This window comes from Mauremys reevesii, linkage group 3 (assembly GCF_016161935.1).
Source record: "Mauremys reevesii isolate NIE-2019 linkage group 3, ASM1616193v1, whole genome shotgun sequence".
In the NCBI taxonomy this organism is placed as follows: Eukaryota; Metazoa; Chordata; order Testudines; family Geoemydidae; genus Mauremys; species Mauremys reevesii.
The window spans coordinates 9,571,929-9,587,366 of record NC_052625.1 but is presented as its reverse complement, the minus strand read 5'-3'; the positions used below and the strand labels follow the sequence as shown (position 1 = coordinate 9,587,366).

At 40.6% G+C, this 15,438-nt stretch overlaps 1 protein-coding gene and 1 long non-coding RNA gene across 4 annotated transcripts in view; one reads left to right on the top strand and one right to left on the bottom strand.

The window, feature by feature from the left end:
• PLCB1 (phospholipase C beta 1) overlaps window positions 1-15,438 on the bottom strand; it is a 627,028-nt gene that overhangs the window by 81,154 nt on the left and 530,436 nt on the right. For all 3 annotated transcript variants that reach the window (XM_039531329.1, XM_039531330.1, XM_039531331.1), the window contains exons 28-31: window positions 10,283-10,359; window positions 10,088-10,177; window positions 6,252-6,309; window positions 2,140-2,226 (exon numbers count right to left, since the gene is read on the bottom strand). In XM_039531329.1, the coding sequence (XP_039387263.1) occupies window positions 2,140-2,226; window positions 6,252-6,309; window positions 10,088-10,177; window positions 10,283-10,359 (312 nt within the window). The remainder of the gene's footprint in view (window positions 1-2,139; window positions 2,227-6,251; window positions 6,310-10,087; window positions 10,178-10,282; window positions 10,360-15,438) is intronic.
• On the top strand, window positions 6,738-12,762 carry LOC120401394. Its single transcript, XR_005596426.1, has 3 exons — window positions 6,738-6,811; window positions 9,230-9,332; window positions 12,226-12,762. It is a non-coding gene; the product is annotated as an uncharacterized LOC120401394 (long non-coding RNA).

Sequence of the window (15,438 nt, the reverse complement as noted above, 5' to 3'; positions counted from 1 at the left end):
CCAGTGATATTATTGGCAGGAGCACTCAAAGCTAATGCTATCCCCTAAACATATTAGACTGTTTGTTTAGGGACTGATCCTGCATTGCTTACGTACCCATAAACTCCCATTGACTTACATTACCATTAATTTTGATGGGAGCTTTGGATACACAAATAATGCATGTCTGGGTACTCAGAGAAATACATCTGGAAAGGTTACAGAGTACATTTTTGTGTCTGCACCTTTCAAACATCTGCAACTGGGGAAACTTTTGATCTACTACATATTAATACCCTGCTAAGAAGGGAGCTTGGCTTTGAATACGAAGCCAAAAAAAAAAAAAAAAGGCTTATAAAATGAATTGTTGTTTTGCACTAAATCTTTTGGCCCAAGTAAAAGCTAAGCCCAGTCCTGAAATCATTTCCATTATGCGGTAAGGGGTAGGATGCAGATCCCGTGGTGCACTACAGGGCACAACACCATGCAGGCTCTCAAGGCAGGACCCTGAAAGGGGAGGTTAAAGGCATTGTCAATGGGTCACTGACTACAGAGAGGATCTAGCCGAAGCCCATATAAAGGCAGAGTTGCCTCCTGCCCTGCCCTGAGGTTGCGGATGTGAATGTGTGTGGGAGGATTCTAACCCTGCCAAGCCTGCACATGATCCTTCCCTCTGCATGCAAGTCATACACTTGTGGTAGGGAGTGAGTCCAGGTTTCAGATCTGCTATTGCTTTACTAAAAAGTACAGTAGCAGCCTTGGGATTAAAAAAAAGAAGGAAAGAAGTTAATTAAGAATTTGTATAAACAAGCTTATCAAATGATAGCATTAGAATGACTGACAATGAGTTATTTTTGCATTGTATTTGTACACTTAAATTCTATTAATGTAAAAAAAAAAAGTTAGCGCTATTCCTAAAAAGAAGCTGGTGATGAAACACAAAAAGGAAGCATTTTGAACATTTAAGGAAGATATATATTCTGATCCCAGATCCCATGGCATTCACACTAACTGTTACCTGTTATTATTATTGTTTTTATAAAGGTCATTTTTAAAATCAAAGTAGAAAATTACATGAACAAAAATATGTAATTTTTAGAAACTTACTAAGTTTATCATTTATCGCCCATGAGCTGTTAAAATAGTTACCTGATCTGTTCTTTTCATATTTCACACAAATGGGAGGCCAACACTGATTAACTAGCATCAAAATTTAAATTCCTTATTACTGCCAATTTAACTGTAATACAAGCATTGAAACATTAGTCTGTAGACAGACAAGAGATTAAAATTGAAGTCTGTAACATACTGGATCTAATATAGGAAACATGAAAGCAGAGATGACCAGAATGGTCCATGAAGAATTAGAGCAGGAAGAGCACGCTGTTGAATGACACCGTATTCATGTACACTAGCCTGCTAATATAATTATTACTTCCTGAAACAAATCTTACAACATTTTGAGGACCTGAATATGCTCCACTGGAGTCAATGGATTCCCATTGGCTTCAGGAGGAACAGGATCCAGCCCACAATCTCTAAAATAAAATGAGAGAGAGAGAGACAGAGAGAAGAGAGATCTTACAGAATACTGCATGATCTTAGCTGACATGAAAGAGAATACAAAAGATTCAATGCACAAAATCCAGTGTAGAAAGTTCAGCAAATATGCCATGTTCAACAACAGCGTTTTGACATATCTCATCGTTTTTCCACAAATGGAAAAACATCTATTATCATCATCTATTTTTACAGGCTGTCATGACTATCAAGAACACTTTGAGCTAAGCATGCTAAAAAGATATCTCCTTTTTTAATGCAAACTGTGTTTTGTTTTTGTACTGCTAAAGAACATTACAGCAAAGGGCACACTCTGCTGGTCAGAAGCACCCTTTACACAAGGTGCCTTTTAGAGATACTCTACAATGACTACAAAAACGATCGAATTATAGGGGATCAGAATCTGAAGTGGTTACTCACTAGCAGGTTGCTGTCTGACTTTTTCCATAATCTCAGCTATTGGGGAACTTGTTTATGACACTCTCACTATGTGCAAACTCTATCACACTTCTCAAGTATCAGATTAATTGATGCATACAGCAGGTACGTTTGCTGAAAAAAGTTTTTAAAAGCATTATGTCACTGTTCAAAACTCTTTACCTTGGGCTTTTCATCCAGTATTTGCTGACGAATCTCCTTGTGTTTTTCTACAAGTTTCTCCTGTCTTTTACTCTGAGCATCTTCTAGCTATAAGAAAACAGCAAAAAGTTCGGTTTCACCCAGTACACAAACCTGCTTTTTTCCAATTAAAAATATCATAATTCTCTAATGACAACTATAAACCCTTTTAATACAGTTGTGTTATCCTCTTTTTGATATGCACCAATGACTGCTGTTGTTGGCAATAGTTCATTTGTGGGTGCCTACACCACAAGGTGGGTGAGATAATTGGATCAACTTCTGTTGGTGAGAGAGACAAGCTTGTTTCTCTGATATCCTGGGCCAGATACAACACTGCATATAAACTTCACAGGAGGCATTCAGAGTCAGAGTGTAAAATATCTGTGACACTGCAATGCTCTTAAAAATAATATTGTATTGTATTTTGTTGCAAACTTTGGTCCCCATCCTGCAAGGAGCCTTGTATGGCTAATTCCTGCACCCAAAAGGAACTCTTTGCAGGACTGGGGACTTGAATAAGGAAACATATTCACATATTTTTGTACAGAACTTGGGCCCTGGTTCAACAAAGCATTTAAACATGCACTTGACTTCCATGGAAATGAAACACATGCTTAAAGTTAAGCATTTTCTTAAGTGGTTTCCTGTATTGGGGCCTTTGTGAGCAAAAATGACCCAGCTGTTGAATTAAAATAGTTCTGCACTGAAGACCTAAAGAAATTCATGGGAGTTTATTTTGCATATTTTTTATTTTGAAAATATTTTAATCCACATTTCACAAAGCAAAATTTGGGGTTCAGTACAACATAAAAAGAGTTAAAACCATAAAACAGCTAACATTTTCTCTTGAGTTTCCAAGAAACAAAAGTATTTTATTTTGCAGAGCTCTGCTTTGAATGCTTATGCATTTCAGCAGTTCTACAAACCCAATAAAGGATAAGGCATATGCTGTAATTAAATGTTTTTTGGATCTCAGAGTTCTTTAAGCCATCATTGCATTCTTGCGACACCTAACCAATTTACAAAAATGTTTCTCCAATACCTGAAGGCAAGAGGCCATACATGGTTTCCATGAATCAAAACTGCACAAAAGATCAAAATAAATCTAAATTCAGATAAGAAAAATAATTTAATTCCCCCAGTCACTGATTGTTCAAAAAAAGACATAAAATTCTAATTTCATATACAGTAATATACAAATAATCTGTATGGCAGTTGCACAAAACGTTGAAATTTTAAAACCTTAATTTAAAACTTTAGGAAAAAATGGTTACTCGCCTGTACAATAACAGTTGTTCTTCAGGATGTTTTATGTACTTATACATTCCACCGTAAGTGTATCTACACCCAATGAACCCAAGTCAGAGACTTTTGCCAGCAGTACCAGTAGGTACATGCCTAATGGTAACCTTTATTGGAATCAGATACAGTGGGAATAAAAGCCTTTCCCTCTGTGCTGATAAAGAGCTTCCTCTATTGCGCCCAGATCCAAGAGACTGTACGTCTTGCATTAATACAGCCTTGTGAGATGGGTCCCTGAAAAGGGATGGGGAAGGTAGGGTGGGGAAGGAAATGAATTGGCCGAGAAGAGATTTCTGTCCGTGCACTGTAAAAGAAAGTCAGGCAGTCTCCAAATGGGCAGCCGAAACTCTGGAGATGATTTACGGTCAGTATGCTGTCTTCGACTGTGATGCCAAAGTGATTGTTCTGAAGCGGAGGTCTGGTGAGAAAGGCCTGCTGTGGACAAAGCAGACAGGCAACATCTAGAAGGCTTAGATCTCTGTCTAGAATAATCTTAAAGTTCATATTATCCCTGTGGTCTGAACTATTTCCTCTTCATCACTGGGGTAAAGATATTGAGAGAGCAACGAGTTGCACAGGAATCTCCACATGCACACCATGAACATCAGTCTTTTGAGAAAAGAGCTTAGTGCCCTCAAATGGCAAGTTTTATATTGTATTTTGAAGTTCCCTTGAGATGCAGGAGGCTTTAACTAACAAGAATACCTCATTGAGACGGCTGTCACCGTTGAAAATGAAGCCATTTCAGCTGTGTTGATAGCCATTTAGAGATGTCTGGGCAGTGAGGTGACCTTCAGAGGCTATAGCCAAGAACTGTTCTTTATACTCCTCTGGCAACTTATCTGTGAATTTAGAAATTTCCCACCAATTAATAAAGGAATTCTTGGCCAATAAAGCCTGACAGTTTGACACACTAATTTGAAGGCTTATGGAAGTACAGGCCTCTCTACTGTATAAATCCAATCTCTTAAATTCCTTGTCTTTGGGGGTAGCCTTGGGGAGCAACTGCCTCAATTGTTCATTCATCGCTGTGACAACTAAAGAATCTGGGGTAGGGTGAGTGAAAAAATAATCGTGTTCTTGCTGGGAAACCTGATATCGTCTATCCACACATTTGGCAGTGGGTGGAAGTGAAATGAGTGTCTGCCAAAGGGTCTTAGCAGGTTCCAGCAGAGTTTCGTTAATGGGAAGGCTGACCTTTCCCAGTCTGCAGGATATCTAAGATCTTGTGCAGATCTTCTTGCAAAAGTTCCACCTGTGCTCCTAGGGAAGCAGCCACCCTCCTAAAGTCCTGAAAGACCTTAAAGTGCTCAGGCAGAGCTGAAGTTGACTCGAGTGTGATGGACTCATCTGCAGAAGAGGAGGAATATCTTGGAGTTCTTCTATTGGGTCCTCTTGGTCTGGGTACTCCAAAGCCGGGTGACAGGACCTCGTGGTTCCACAGGAGCTTCGCTAGTGGCTACAGGAGTTGGGAGAGGTGACTTGCTCCTGGATTATGCAGCTGATGGAGTCCAGAGGGTCTGAGAGCAGTCCAAGAGGCCCAGTATGGCCAAAGAGACTATAGCAGTGCTTGCAACGTCTGTGGTGGAGGGCACCATATCAGGGCATCTGTATGAATAACTCATCTGTATGAATAACTCATCTTGCTCCATGGGTCATGCATGCTTAGATCTGTGTGGAGATCTCAAAGACCTCAGAGATTAAAGGTCTATCGTTGTCCGAGTCTGACGAGGAGGAAAGATAACTCTCTTTTCATTGAATGGACAGGAAAGTCCACTGGTTACTGGTGGAGTCCTGGGCACAGGAGATACACAGTGCTGCACCAAAGGTAGGATGAAGTATCTGACAGTGCTGGTGGAAGCAGACAAGCACCAATAATGAAGGTAAATTTTCTGTTGCTGGAGCTGGTTTTGGATTCACCAGTGCTGGGGTTAAAGATCTCTCCATGAAGGGAGAAAGCACTGGTCTTGACAGCCCCACTGGAGCTAGCATCAGCGGTGCAGCCTCAGATAGTGTACAGGGAGTGCTGAGTTGGCACCGGCGGACTTTTAGCACCATTTTTTGAGATGAGGAGTGCAGCCTATCTGCTTCAAAGCTCTGAACCTGTTGAGGAGAGGAAGGAGCTCTATGATTCTCACCCAAAACTAGCTTTGGAGCCATGGCAGCTGGAGGGGCCCTCCTTGTGGAGGAAATTTCTGCTCTCTCATCGTAGGGATCAGGCTCTGAAGAGGGATGCATTGCCTTTTCAAGAAGATAAACCTTAAATCAGAAATCCCTCTGTTTCTTTGCCCTCATAGGGAATGAGGTACAGATACGACATTTGTCCCTTACGTGTCCTTTGCCTAAACAAATTAGACAACTGTTGTGCCTGTCAGTGATGGGGATAAGGGCCCTGCATGCGGCACATTTCTGCCCGGCAAAAGCCTAAGTAGCTAAACTATAACTATACTAAGTGAACTATAACTATATACAAAGTGAGGAAATCCTTAAATTGGCTAACCAAGGCTCATGAATGCTGGGGAGCTCTAAATATCGCCATGGGTGGTCAGAGGGAACTGAGGAGAAGGTGGCGGCTATGCCCCTTTTATGCCTTGGCTCTGTGCATGGGGAGGGAATGCGCCCCCTAGTGGCACTGCTTGTAAAGGTCTCTGACTTTAGTGCATTGCATGCACATACACCTACAGTGAAATGTATATGCTCATAATCACTCCACGGATAACTTCCAGTCAAACTGTAATCTGTAAAAGCTGAAGTTTTACAAACAACGTAAATACAACAGACTGACGTACCCTCTTTATGTACTGCACCACTTCCTGGATATATGATCGAATCATTTCCGTCTTCTCCCTGGGGACAAGGGATTAACAAATTATTGCAGTCGACAAAATTACATCAATATGTTTGTCAGTTCAGATAAATCAATACCCAATGTGATAGACTCTGCCTTGAAGAGACAGTCCTGTCTGTCCGTCCATCTGCATTTCTAAAGTGTCTAATATGTTAGAATCAGCGTGTTGGCGTTATATCTTCAGAAACATCCTGAAATGTCCAGATCTGTGACTTCCTGCAATGACATTATTTTCTCTTGCTTGCCTTTAAGCCCTGATAATGTCAGGCAAGTCCTGCTCTCAGTTAGTCCTTCTGCTGTAGAACATCGTTCCTGCTGCGGCTTCTATGTGGCAGCAGTGTTCTTTTAAGTGTGAAAATGGAATACCAAAGAGAACACACAGGACATCACCTGTTATCCAACATGTTCTATTACGCAACATTCCGTGTCAGTGAGCAGGTACTGTGAATGAAATCCAGCCGCACTGTAGTCAATGACAAAAATCTCAGCCACTCCAGTAAGGTCAGGATTTTACCCCATAACTTTATTACGTAAGCCATGGAGCTCTGGATTCAGTTGAAACATTTGAATTTTAGAGGTGCCTATGAATAGACTATGTAGGCCTTGGATAGGGACTAACTCTACAATGGCAGACAGCCTGGCAGGCCAAATGAAGGCTCACAGAGCTTCTCTGCTACTGTGATGGTTTAGCTGGTGATGTGCTGCAATATTTTAGGGGTAGGGCACAGCTGCTTGTCTTCTGCTTTTGAACTGCATTGTCTTGTTCTGCTCCACAACAATGCTGCTGTGCCATGCTAGTTAACCGCTCAGCTGCCACACTGACTAGGAACAACAAAAAAGAGGTTTCTACTGACTTATTTCATTGGTTTTCTTTACAACCACTTTAAGAGGAGGCAGGAGTACTTGGGCAGGAACATCTCAGCAGCTTCATCTGCAGTGACCTTTTAGACAGATTTTTTTCCGGACGGCCTGGCCAGAGTTAGCACACACTGCCATAGACATAGCAGGGACAATGCAGATGCATTAGAAATCAGTGAGACTTAGGTTCCAAAGCCACTTATGGGCCTTTGAAAATTTTACCTGTGTCAATAGAGGCCCTGATTCCGTACCATTAAAGTTAATGGGAACTTTGCCATTGACGTCAATGATCACAGTATCAAGCCCACAGTGAACATGCAGCTTATTAGAGATGATGCATGTAGTAATTTGAGTATATAGTGTAAGACGTTTCTTTATTGTTTGTGAACTTCGCAGAGGGGGGAGAAAACTGTCCCCAAACGATGGAGTAGCTGCAATATTTCAGTAAAATCGAGGAGCACTTAAGAGGTTAAACAGAATTTTGAATTGCTTGGTAAACCTACCTATACATAAGGGATTAAAATATGTTGCTTCCAGGCAGCTATGCAAACCCTAGAGACAGGGAAAAATTAAGGATAATAGGAAAATGAACGCCTGCAAAGCTTGGCACAATATATTAATCTGGGCATATTTTGATTTCCCACATTTGTGAGAGAGTATCCTCAAATACCTAACTGGCACAGGAGGCCTTGATGGGATCCACTGGGTTTGCACACAGGTCCTGCTACCTCTTTCAGTGGGGAGGGGCAAACTGCGTCCACTTGTTGGAACAGCTGGGGAGAAACATAACGAGTTTCCTGCTCCTTTTGCTGCCTCCACTGGATTTTCCTGGGCAAGGAGTTTGAGGGAGCCTCCTTAGGGACTTTTATCTGCCTACTTTTGAACACCTAAGTTGATATTTCAATAATCTCTCTACAGGCAAATCGTTTCACGCTGCAATGGATTTTACTGTTAGAACATTTTTCATAATGTCTAACTGGTTTTCCCCAATTTTGTTTCTGTGCCATTATGTCAACTTTAACCACCTTAAATAATTCTTCCCCTTTTACACTATCACTTATTATTCCCATTTTGTCATCTTCTCTTTAGGCTGCTAATTAAATTCCTCTAATGTCTGTTCTCAGGTCATGTGCTGTAGTTCTTTTATCTCTGTAGCCCTTCTTTCATTTCTATCAATAAAAATATGCATTTCTTTTTCCTACTACAAGAAGCTCCAAACCATACACAGTGGTAATACTATATTAAACACTGTATAATCGTGGCTTTGTGGTTGTGGAAAAGCTTGGGGGGTTGTTTTGGTTTTTTGTTTGCTTGTTTTTTTTTAAATTCTTTTGCAGTTTTTTTTTAAATTTGGTTTTAAATATTACAAAGCATCAGGCTCCTGGGCAGAGTTAGGCAGGACTAGTGGCAGGAGCTCAGTAGGCAGAACAAGCACCGGAGTTCAGAGTCAGTATCAGAGTCAATAGGCCGAGGGTCCAGCTGAGAGGCAGAGCTAGGGAAAAGTCGGAGATCAGGCTGAGGGTCAATACTGGGTAGCAGGGTCCATGTAGGAGTCAAGGTCCAAATCAGAGCAAAAGTCAATACCAGGACCCAGGAACAGGAAATACAAGGTGGTCACAGTAGCTAGCTAATAACCCACATTGGACACTTCCCGAAACACTGCTTGGGTTTATATAGAGCAGCGGGCCAATCAAGTGCCACCTCACAAGCCCCTTGAGGCGGGACTTCCTGTGGTTGGTATCCCGAGCGAGTCATGGGTGGGGATACACAAGCGAGTTACAGCTGTTACTGGGTAGCAGTGCAGAGGTGTTTCCTGTCTAGCAACTCTACAAGCCTGGGTCTGAGACCCACTAGGCCTTACACAAAGATTGATAACTAATAATAAATACAGTAATGCAACCTAAAATGTCCTATTCTCTCTTTGAATTATTTACCAAAAAGGAATTGAGGAAAACAAACAAATCCTATTTACTGGAGGAGGATATAGCCCACTTACCCAGATATATTCTGTGCTTATTTGTGAGCCATAAATCAAATCAATATTTTTGCACCTTTTTACAGATACTGCACCCGCAGAACCCAATTCTTCTCACTTCCACTGTTGAAAAATCAGGAGTAACGCTAAAGCTAGCATGAAAGAAGGATTGATAGCACAGGATCTGAGGTGACATTACAAAACTACCACAAACCTTCTATTATAACGATGCCGTTTGTTTCATTCAGAAATGAGTTAATAATAAGTAAAGTTAAAAGGAAAGGAAATTCCTACCCAACAAACTCTGTTAAGGTGAAATGAAAGCCTCAGGGACTGTCAGTAGTTTGAGTGCATGCTATCATTCAGTAACATTAAAAAATTTTAAACATAGGAAAAGGTAATATGCAGGTAAGGTTGCATTTCTCAAACAAGGCACCCAAACTACTTGAAGCCTGCACCCATGGAGGGGCCAGCCTGCCACATTCCTTTCCTTGTATGCTGCATATCAAAAATGGCCCTCAGAACATTCATTTTATAGTGTGTTTTAAGGGTGTCTCTCAAATCCAGGCCTAATCCCACAAACACTCCCACACATGAGTCACTTTACAATGTTGATTTGAAGCCAATGGGCTTATTCACCCACATGTAGAAGCGTTCGTGGGATCAGGGCCTAGGTGTGCCATTCTGTTACCACACTGACCTTTTCATGAGGATTCTCTCATGTGACATGCAGTGCAGTGCAAAAGCACACCCGTTCAGCTGGCAAAGCGCTACATGTGGAGGAGAGGTTTGGATTCATTCAATAGGAGGTGGCATGGTTCCTTTGGTGACCCCTTACTTCCTGCATACTGATCATCTAGTTGAGGCTTTTCTTTTGATGTCACATGGACCAAATGTCCTTGAACCGCTTCATAAAATCGAACACAATTTTAGAATACACTTACTCGTCCACTTGATTTTTATCCTTGGATTTAGCTTCTGTGATCTTCTCCTGCCTCTTCTTGTCCATTTTCTTCTTTAACTCCTTCTTTTCTCTACAGAAAAGAGAAATAAAGATAAGCCTACACACACATACGTATTTCAACCAGAAGTTAGATGCTGAAGAAGATTTAGTTAGTTATATGAGAGTAGCATCTTACTTTTCACAAGTCTCTTTCAGTTTCTTTAACTGGCTGTTCTGACATTCCTCTGCCACATCTGTCAGCTTCTGAATGAGCTGAAAAAAGCCAAACAATGAACATTTTACATTTTTTTCATCATAAATAATCCAAGCTTTCTTCAAAGATGTAGTGTGGTGAACACGTGCAATGTTATACCATCAGCATGTATATGTGATTAAAAGTTAGTAGCAGTTCTATCAGTTAAGCCTGGATTGTCTTCTTGAGGACTGTGGACTTACACATAAAAATCTCATTAGCTTCCAAGTGTTTTCCTACTTATGAACAGGAATAATTATGGTAATTGATAAATTACAACTGACTCTCTGTGCCTTTGTCTCGTTCAGTTTCTCTGCAAGTGGGGTATACAGTTGCCATGAACAGAACTCTGTTATTTGTAACAATTTTGATTTTTGTGTGGCCAGGTAGAAGTAATAGATTCATGCATATTGGGTTAGAAGGGACTCTTTGCTCATCTCTAGGAAGCAAGGACTACAGGTTAAAACACAGGACTGGGAGTCAGAAGATCTGAGTTCTGGCTCTGCCAGAGACCTATTCTATGAGTGTGGGCAAATTTAAGGCCAAATTCTGTTCCCACTGAAGGCAGAAACAAAATCTCTATTGACTTCAGTGAGAACAAGAGTGGTGCTTATTAAAAAAAACCCAAACCTCTCTCTGCCTCAGTTTCCCCATCTGTAAATGGGGGAAATAATACTTCCCTACATCATATGAGACTAACTTCACAATATTATGAGTCATAAAAGGATCACTGATATATTTCACTTGAAGACCACTATAGTTTAGGAATAATTCAGTGAAATAATCAGATACACATTTAGAACCATGAAATAGAGAATGTATAGTAAAGGGTAATTAGTAAAATCCAAATTTTATTTCCTATTTGCAGAAAACAAAAGGAGGGTATTAAGTATAAACCCTCTTCTAGAACTACAGAATAACAAAGTATACAACTAAGACAGAATTCTCATTTGTCTGTGAAGCAAATTTTCATCAGAGAAAATAAAGCTCAGAGGAAACTGTCAGAATGTTTCTTATTGAAAAAGTAATTATCATAACACTTCATAACTGAACAATTCAGAAAATGTAACCAAGCTTGGGGAACAGTCATTATGTGTTTTGAAATGTAAATGTACGCAGGGAAATGAGTTTACAGACAATATGAAGCCCCACAAAATAATTATATACTAGTCCAAAATGGTTGTTTGCACAAAAGTAATACAAATTTAACATTCCAAATAAAAAGATAAGACACCGCCCATTTTAGACATCGCTCATTACCAAAACCAAGGGCGGCTTCCTGAGGACATTGGAATAATCATGTAACTGCTCATCAGTGTGAGCAAGGGGTTTACCTTCTGGTCTCCAACTGCAAACATAAAGGCACATTGCATATTACTCTGCTACAGTTAACCTGTGGTATGTTATGTAGGGCTGCACAGAGGATTCAGGGGGCTTGGAGCAAAGTGGGGGAGCTGTGGCACTGGTACTCACCTGGTGGCAGTCCGGGTCTTCGGCAGCATTTCCTTCAGTCGCTCTGTTCTTTGGCAGCACTGAAGGGCCCCCCGTCGCAGAAATGCCACCGAAGACCCGGACCGCCGCCGGGCCAGGGCTTGCAAGGCCCCTGCAGGACCTGGGGAAAATTCCCCCACTTGCCCCGCCCCCCAAGCGGCCCCGATCTTATGTAGGAAGGGACACAATACTTCAAAATAATACGAATATGCAACTAATGCTACAGGAAAAATGGTATATGACTTTCTGTTATCTGAGAAATAGCTTGTGATCACATAAACGCAGACCAGACCAGACCATAAAGCCCAAGGGGATAGTGATAAGGGTCTGAACGCCTCCTTAACTTTGGCATGTCCTCACTTTGAGTGCGTAACTGTGCAATGTTCTCCTCACAGCTTCTTGTCAGTGGAATGCATCATTCAACATTGGGAATACCAAGTTCTTACCAAATCCTCATGTCATTCAATGATGATTTCTCTCTTAAGAGTGTGGGTGTGATGAAGAAAGAAAGGTGAAGGCAAACAAGATAGAGCAATCTTGAGAGAGAAAGCGAGAGCCAGTCTTGTGTCTGGCCTGGAAAGGAATTTGAATGCTGACTCAGCTTCAGGACCTATTCAAACCTGCCATTAGCAGAAAGTGCCACTGAGAATCAATTCACTATTTATCTTGAGAGAGAAAGAAATATTGCTTGGGCAGAGGTGTTTCCAACTTTTAAGATGACCTCAAACTGGCCAGGAGAAAAATCAAGTGGAGAGCATTTCAGAAATAGCGAATTCCCACAACGGCTAGTAATCTTCACCAAAAGCAGTTAAATTCCTCTTGACCTAGGAGGAATGACTATCCTCAATAGTTTTTCCTATGCAGTATATGTAACATGACAAAATCAAGAGAATGACGACAAGAGAAATAAAATCATACCTAATAGCAGTTAACTCATGCACTTAACTCAAAAAAATTAATCACAATTAAAAAAAGGAATCGCGATTAATCACACTGTTAAACAATAGAATATCAATTGACACATATTAAATATTTTTGGATGCTTTTCTCCATTTTCAAATGTACCGATTTCAGTTACAAGACAGAATACAAAATATACAGTGCTCACTTTATATTATTTTTTATTACAAATATTTGCACTGTACAAACGATAAACAAAAGAAATAGTATGATTCAATTCACCTCCTACAAGTACTGTAGTGCAATCTCTTTATCATGAAAGTCCAACTTACCTAACTGAACTCAAAAACAAAATAATGTAAAACTTTAGACTCTACAAGTCCACCCAGTCCTACTTCTTGTTCAGCCAATCTCTAAAAAAAACAATGTCACCTGAAAGTGAGAATAGGCGTTCGCATGGTACTGTTGTAGCTGGTGTCGCAAGATATTTATGTACCAGATGCAATAAAGATTCATATGTCTCTTCATGCTTCAGCCATCATTCCAGAGGACATGCTTCCATGCTGATGACGCTCGTTAAAAAAATAAGGTGTTAATTAAATTTGTGAGTGAACTCCTACGGGGAGACTTATATGTCTCCTGCTCTGTTTTACCCACATTCTGCCATATATTTCATGTTATAGCAGTCTCCAATTATGACCCAGCACATGTTGTTTGTTTGAAGAACACTTTCACTGCAAATCTGACAAAATTCAAAGCAGATACCAGTATGAAATTTCTAAAGATAGCTATAGCACTTGACCCAAGATTTAAGAAACCCAAGTGCCTTCCAAAATCTGAGAAGGATGAGGTGTGGAACATGCTTTCAGAAGTCTTAAAAGAGCAACACTGTTGCAGAAGCTACAGAATCCAAATCACCAAAAAAGAAAATTAACCTTCTGCTGATGGTATCTGACTCAGACGATGAAAATAAACCCCTGCTCTAAAGTTTTACATTGTTTTATTTTTTAATTTTTTTGTACATAATTCTACATTTGTAAGTTAAACTTTCATGATAAAAAGATTGCACTACAGTACTTGTATGTGGGGAATTAAAAAATACTATTTCTTTTGTTTTTTACAGTGCAAATATTTGTAATAAAAAATAAATACAAAGTGAGCACTGGCCACTTTGTATTCTGTGTTGTAATTGAAATCAATATATTTGAAAATATAGAAAACATCCAAAAATATTTTAAAATGCATTGTATTATTGTTTATTAGCACAATTAATTGAGCAATTACTCGTGATTAATCTTTTTAATCACACAATTAATTGCAATTAATTTTTTAAATCGCTTCACAACCTTATTTGTAAATTCTCAGAAAAGCCAATCTATACTCAGAGGGTAAGCACTGAAAGTTTGTTGAGGATATACTGCATTTTTCATACAAAACCAGGCTTCTTTAAGTGCAAAATCAAACTCCAACCTTAACCATGGAGTCCTGAACAGCACCTCCGTAATGTGAAATGAATAACAGCTATCCATGAATGCAGCATAAACACTTTCTCCATATAATCACACATCTCCCATTCACCAAGACAAGTTATCAGATACGTGAGAGCATTCCACATGTATTTCACACAATGAAGGAACAATGAAGAGACAATACATTTGAACTCAGTAGTTTTAGAAAATGGCAGTGTCCCTGAAAGCCTTTGGGCCTCGATCCTGCAACGAGTTTTGCAGGCAGATCCCAGCACTCACACAGAACTCCTAATAGGGATGGGACCTTAATTTGCACAGTGTGACCCAATCAAGATCCCTTGTATTACAGCAAGCAGGGAGTTAGCTTCAGACTTAAATCTCACATAGTTGTAAAGGCAGAGGGCATGTCCACACTACAAATGCTGCATTGGCGCAGCTGCACTGATCCAAATGCAGAGGGGAGAAGAGCTGATGCAGTGGGGGGATGGGGTGGGAGAAGTAGATTAAGCCAAGGAGAGGCGGAAAGGAAACTGGGACTGGAGGCTGGCAGGGGAAGGGAGAGAGAAACTGGGGCTGGCTGAACAAGGAGACTGGGACTGGCAGTAGGAGGTGGAGCCTGGGATTGGTTTGCAAGGGGACTGGGACTGGGATTGGTCTTCTCTACACTACCGGGGAAAGTTGAGCTAAGCTATGCAATTTGAGTTACATTAATAGCGTAACTCAAGTCGACGTCGCTTAGATCTATTTACTGCGCGGTACATACTATGCTATGTCGACGGGAGAGCGATCTGCAGTCAATTTAGCGGGTCTTCACTAGATGCACTAAAGCAACTGCTGATGCATTGATCACCGTATGTCAATCCCCTGGTAAGTGTAGAAAAGTCCTAAGTATCTTTGGGTTCCATTGTATTAAATGCAAAGTTTATGTATTATTGTGGGCCAGGATTGTATATTACCTCTGTAGGGGGGAGATGTGATGTGAGGCGTGGGAGTTCAAAGGACTATCCTAAAAATGTGCCAGACAAGAATGGACAATAAGTGTTAAGTGGATTTCCTGGGGTATGCCTGGGGGAAATTAATGAAAGTTTCCCACCTGTGGTTACACAGAATTCCTGCCTTTTGAAGCTATGTCCTGTGGCTAAGTCTTTGTCTGCTGATTGCCTGTTCCCAGAGACTGGAGATCAAAGGCCCATGGGGTGTAAAGAAATGGCTGAACTGCCCAGTCTGGCTTCTGGTTCT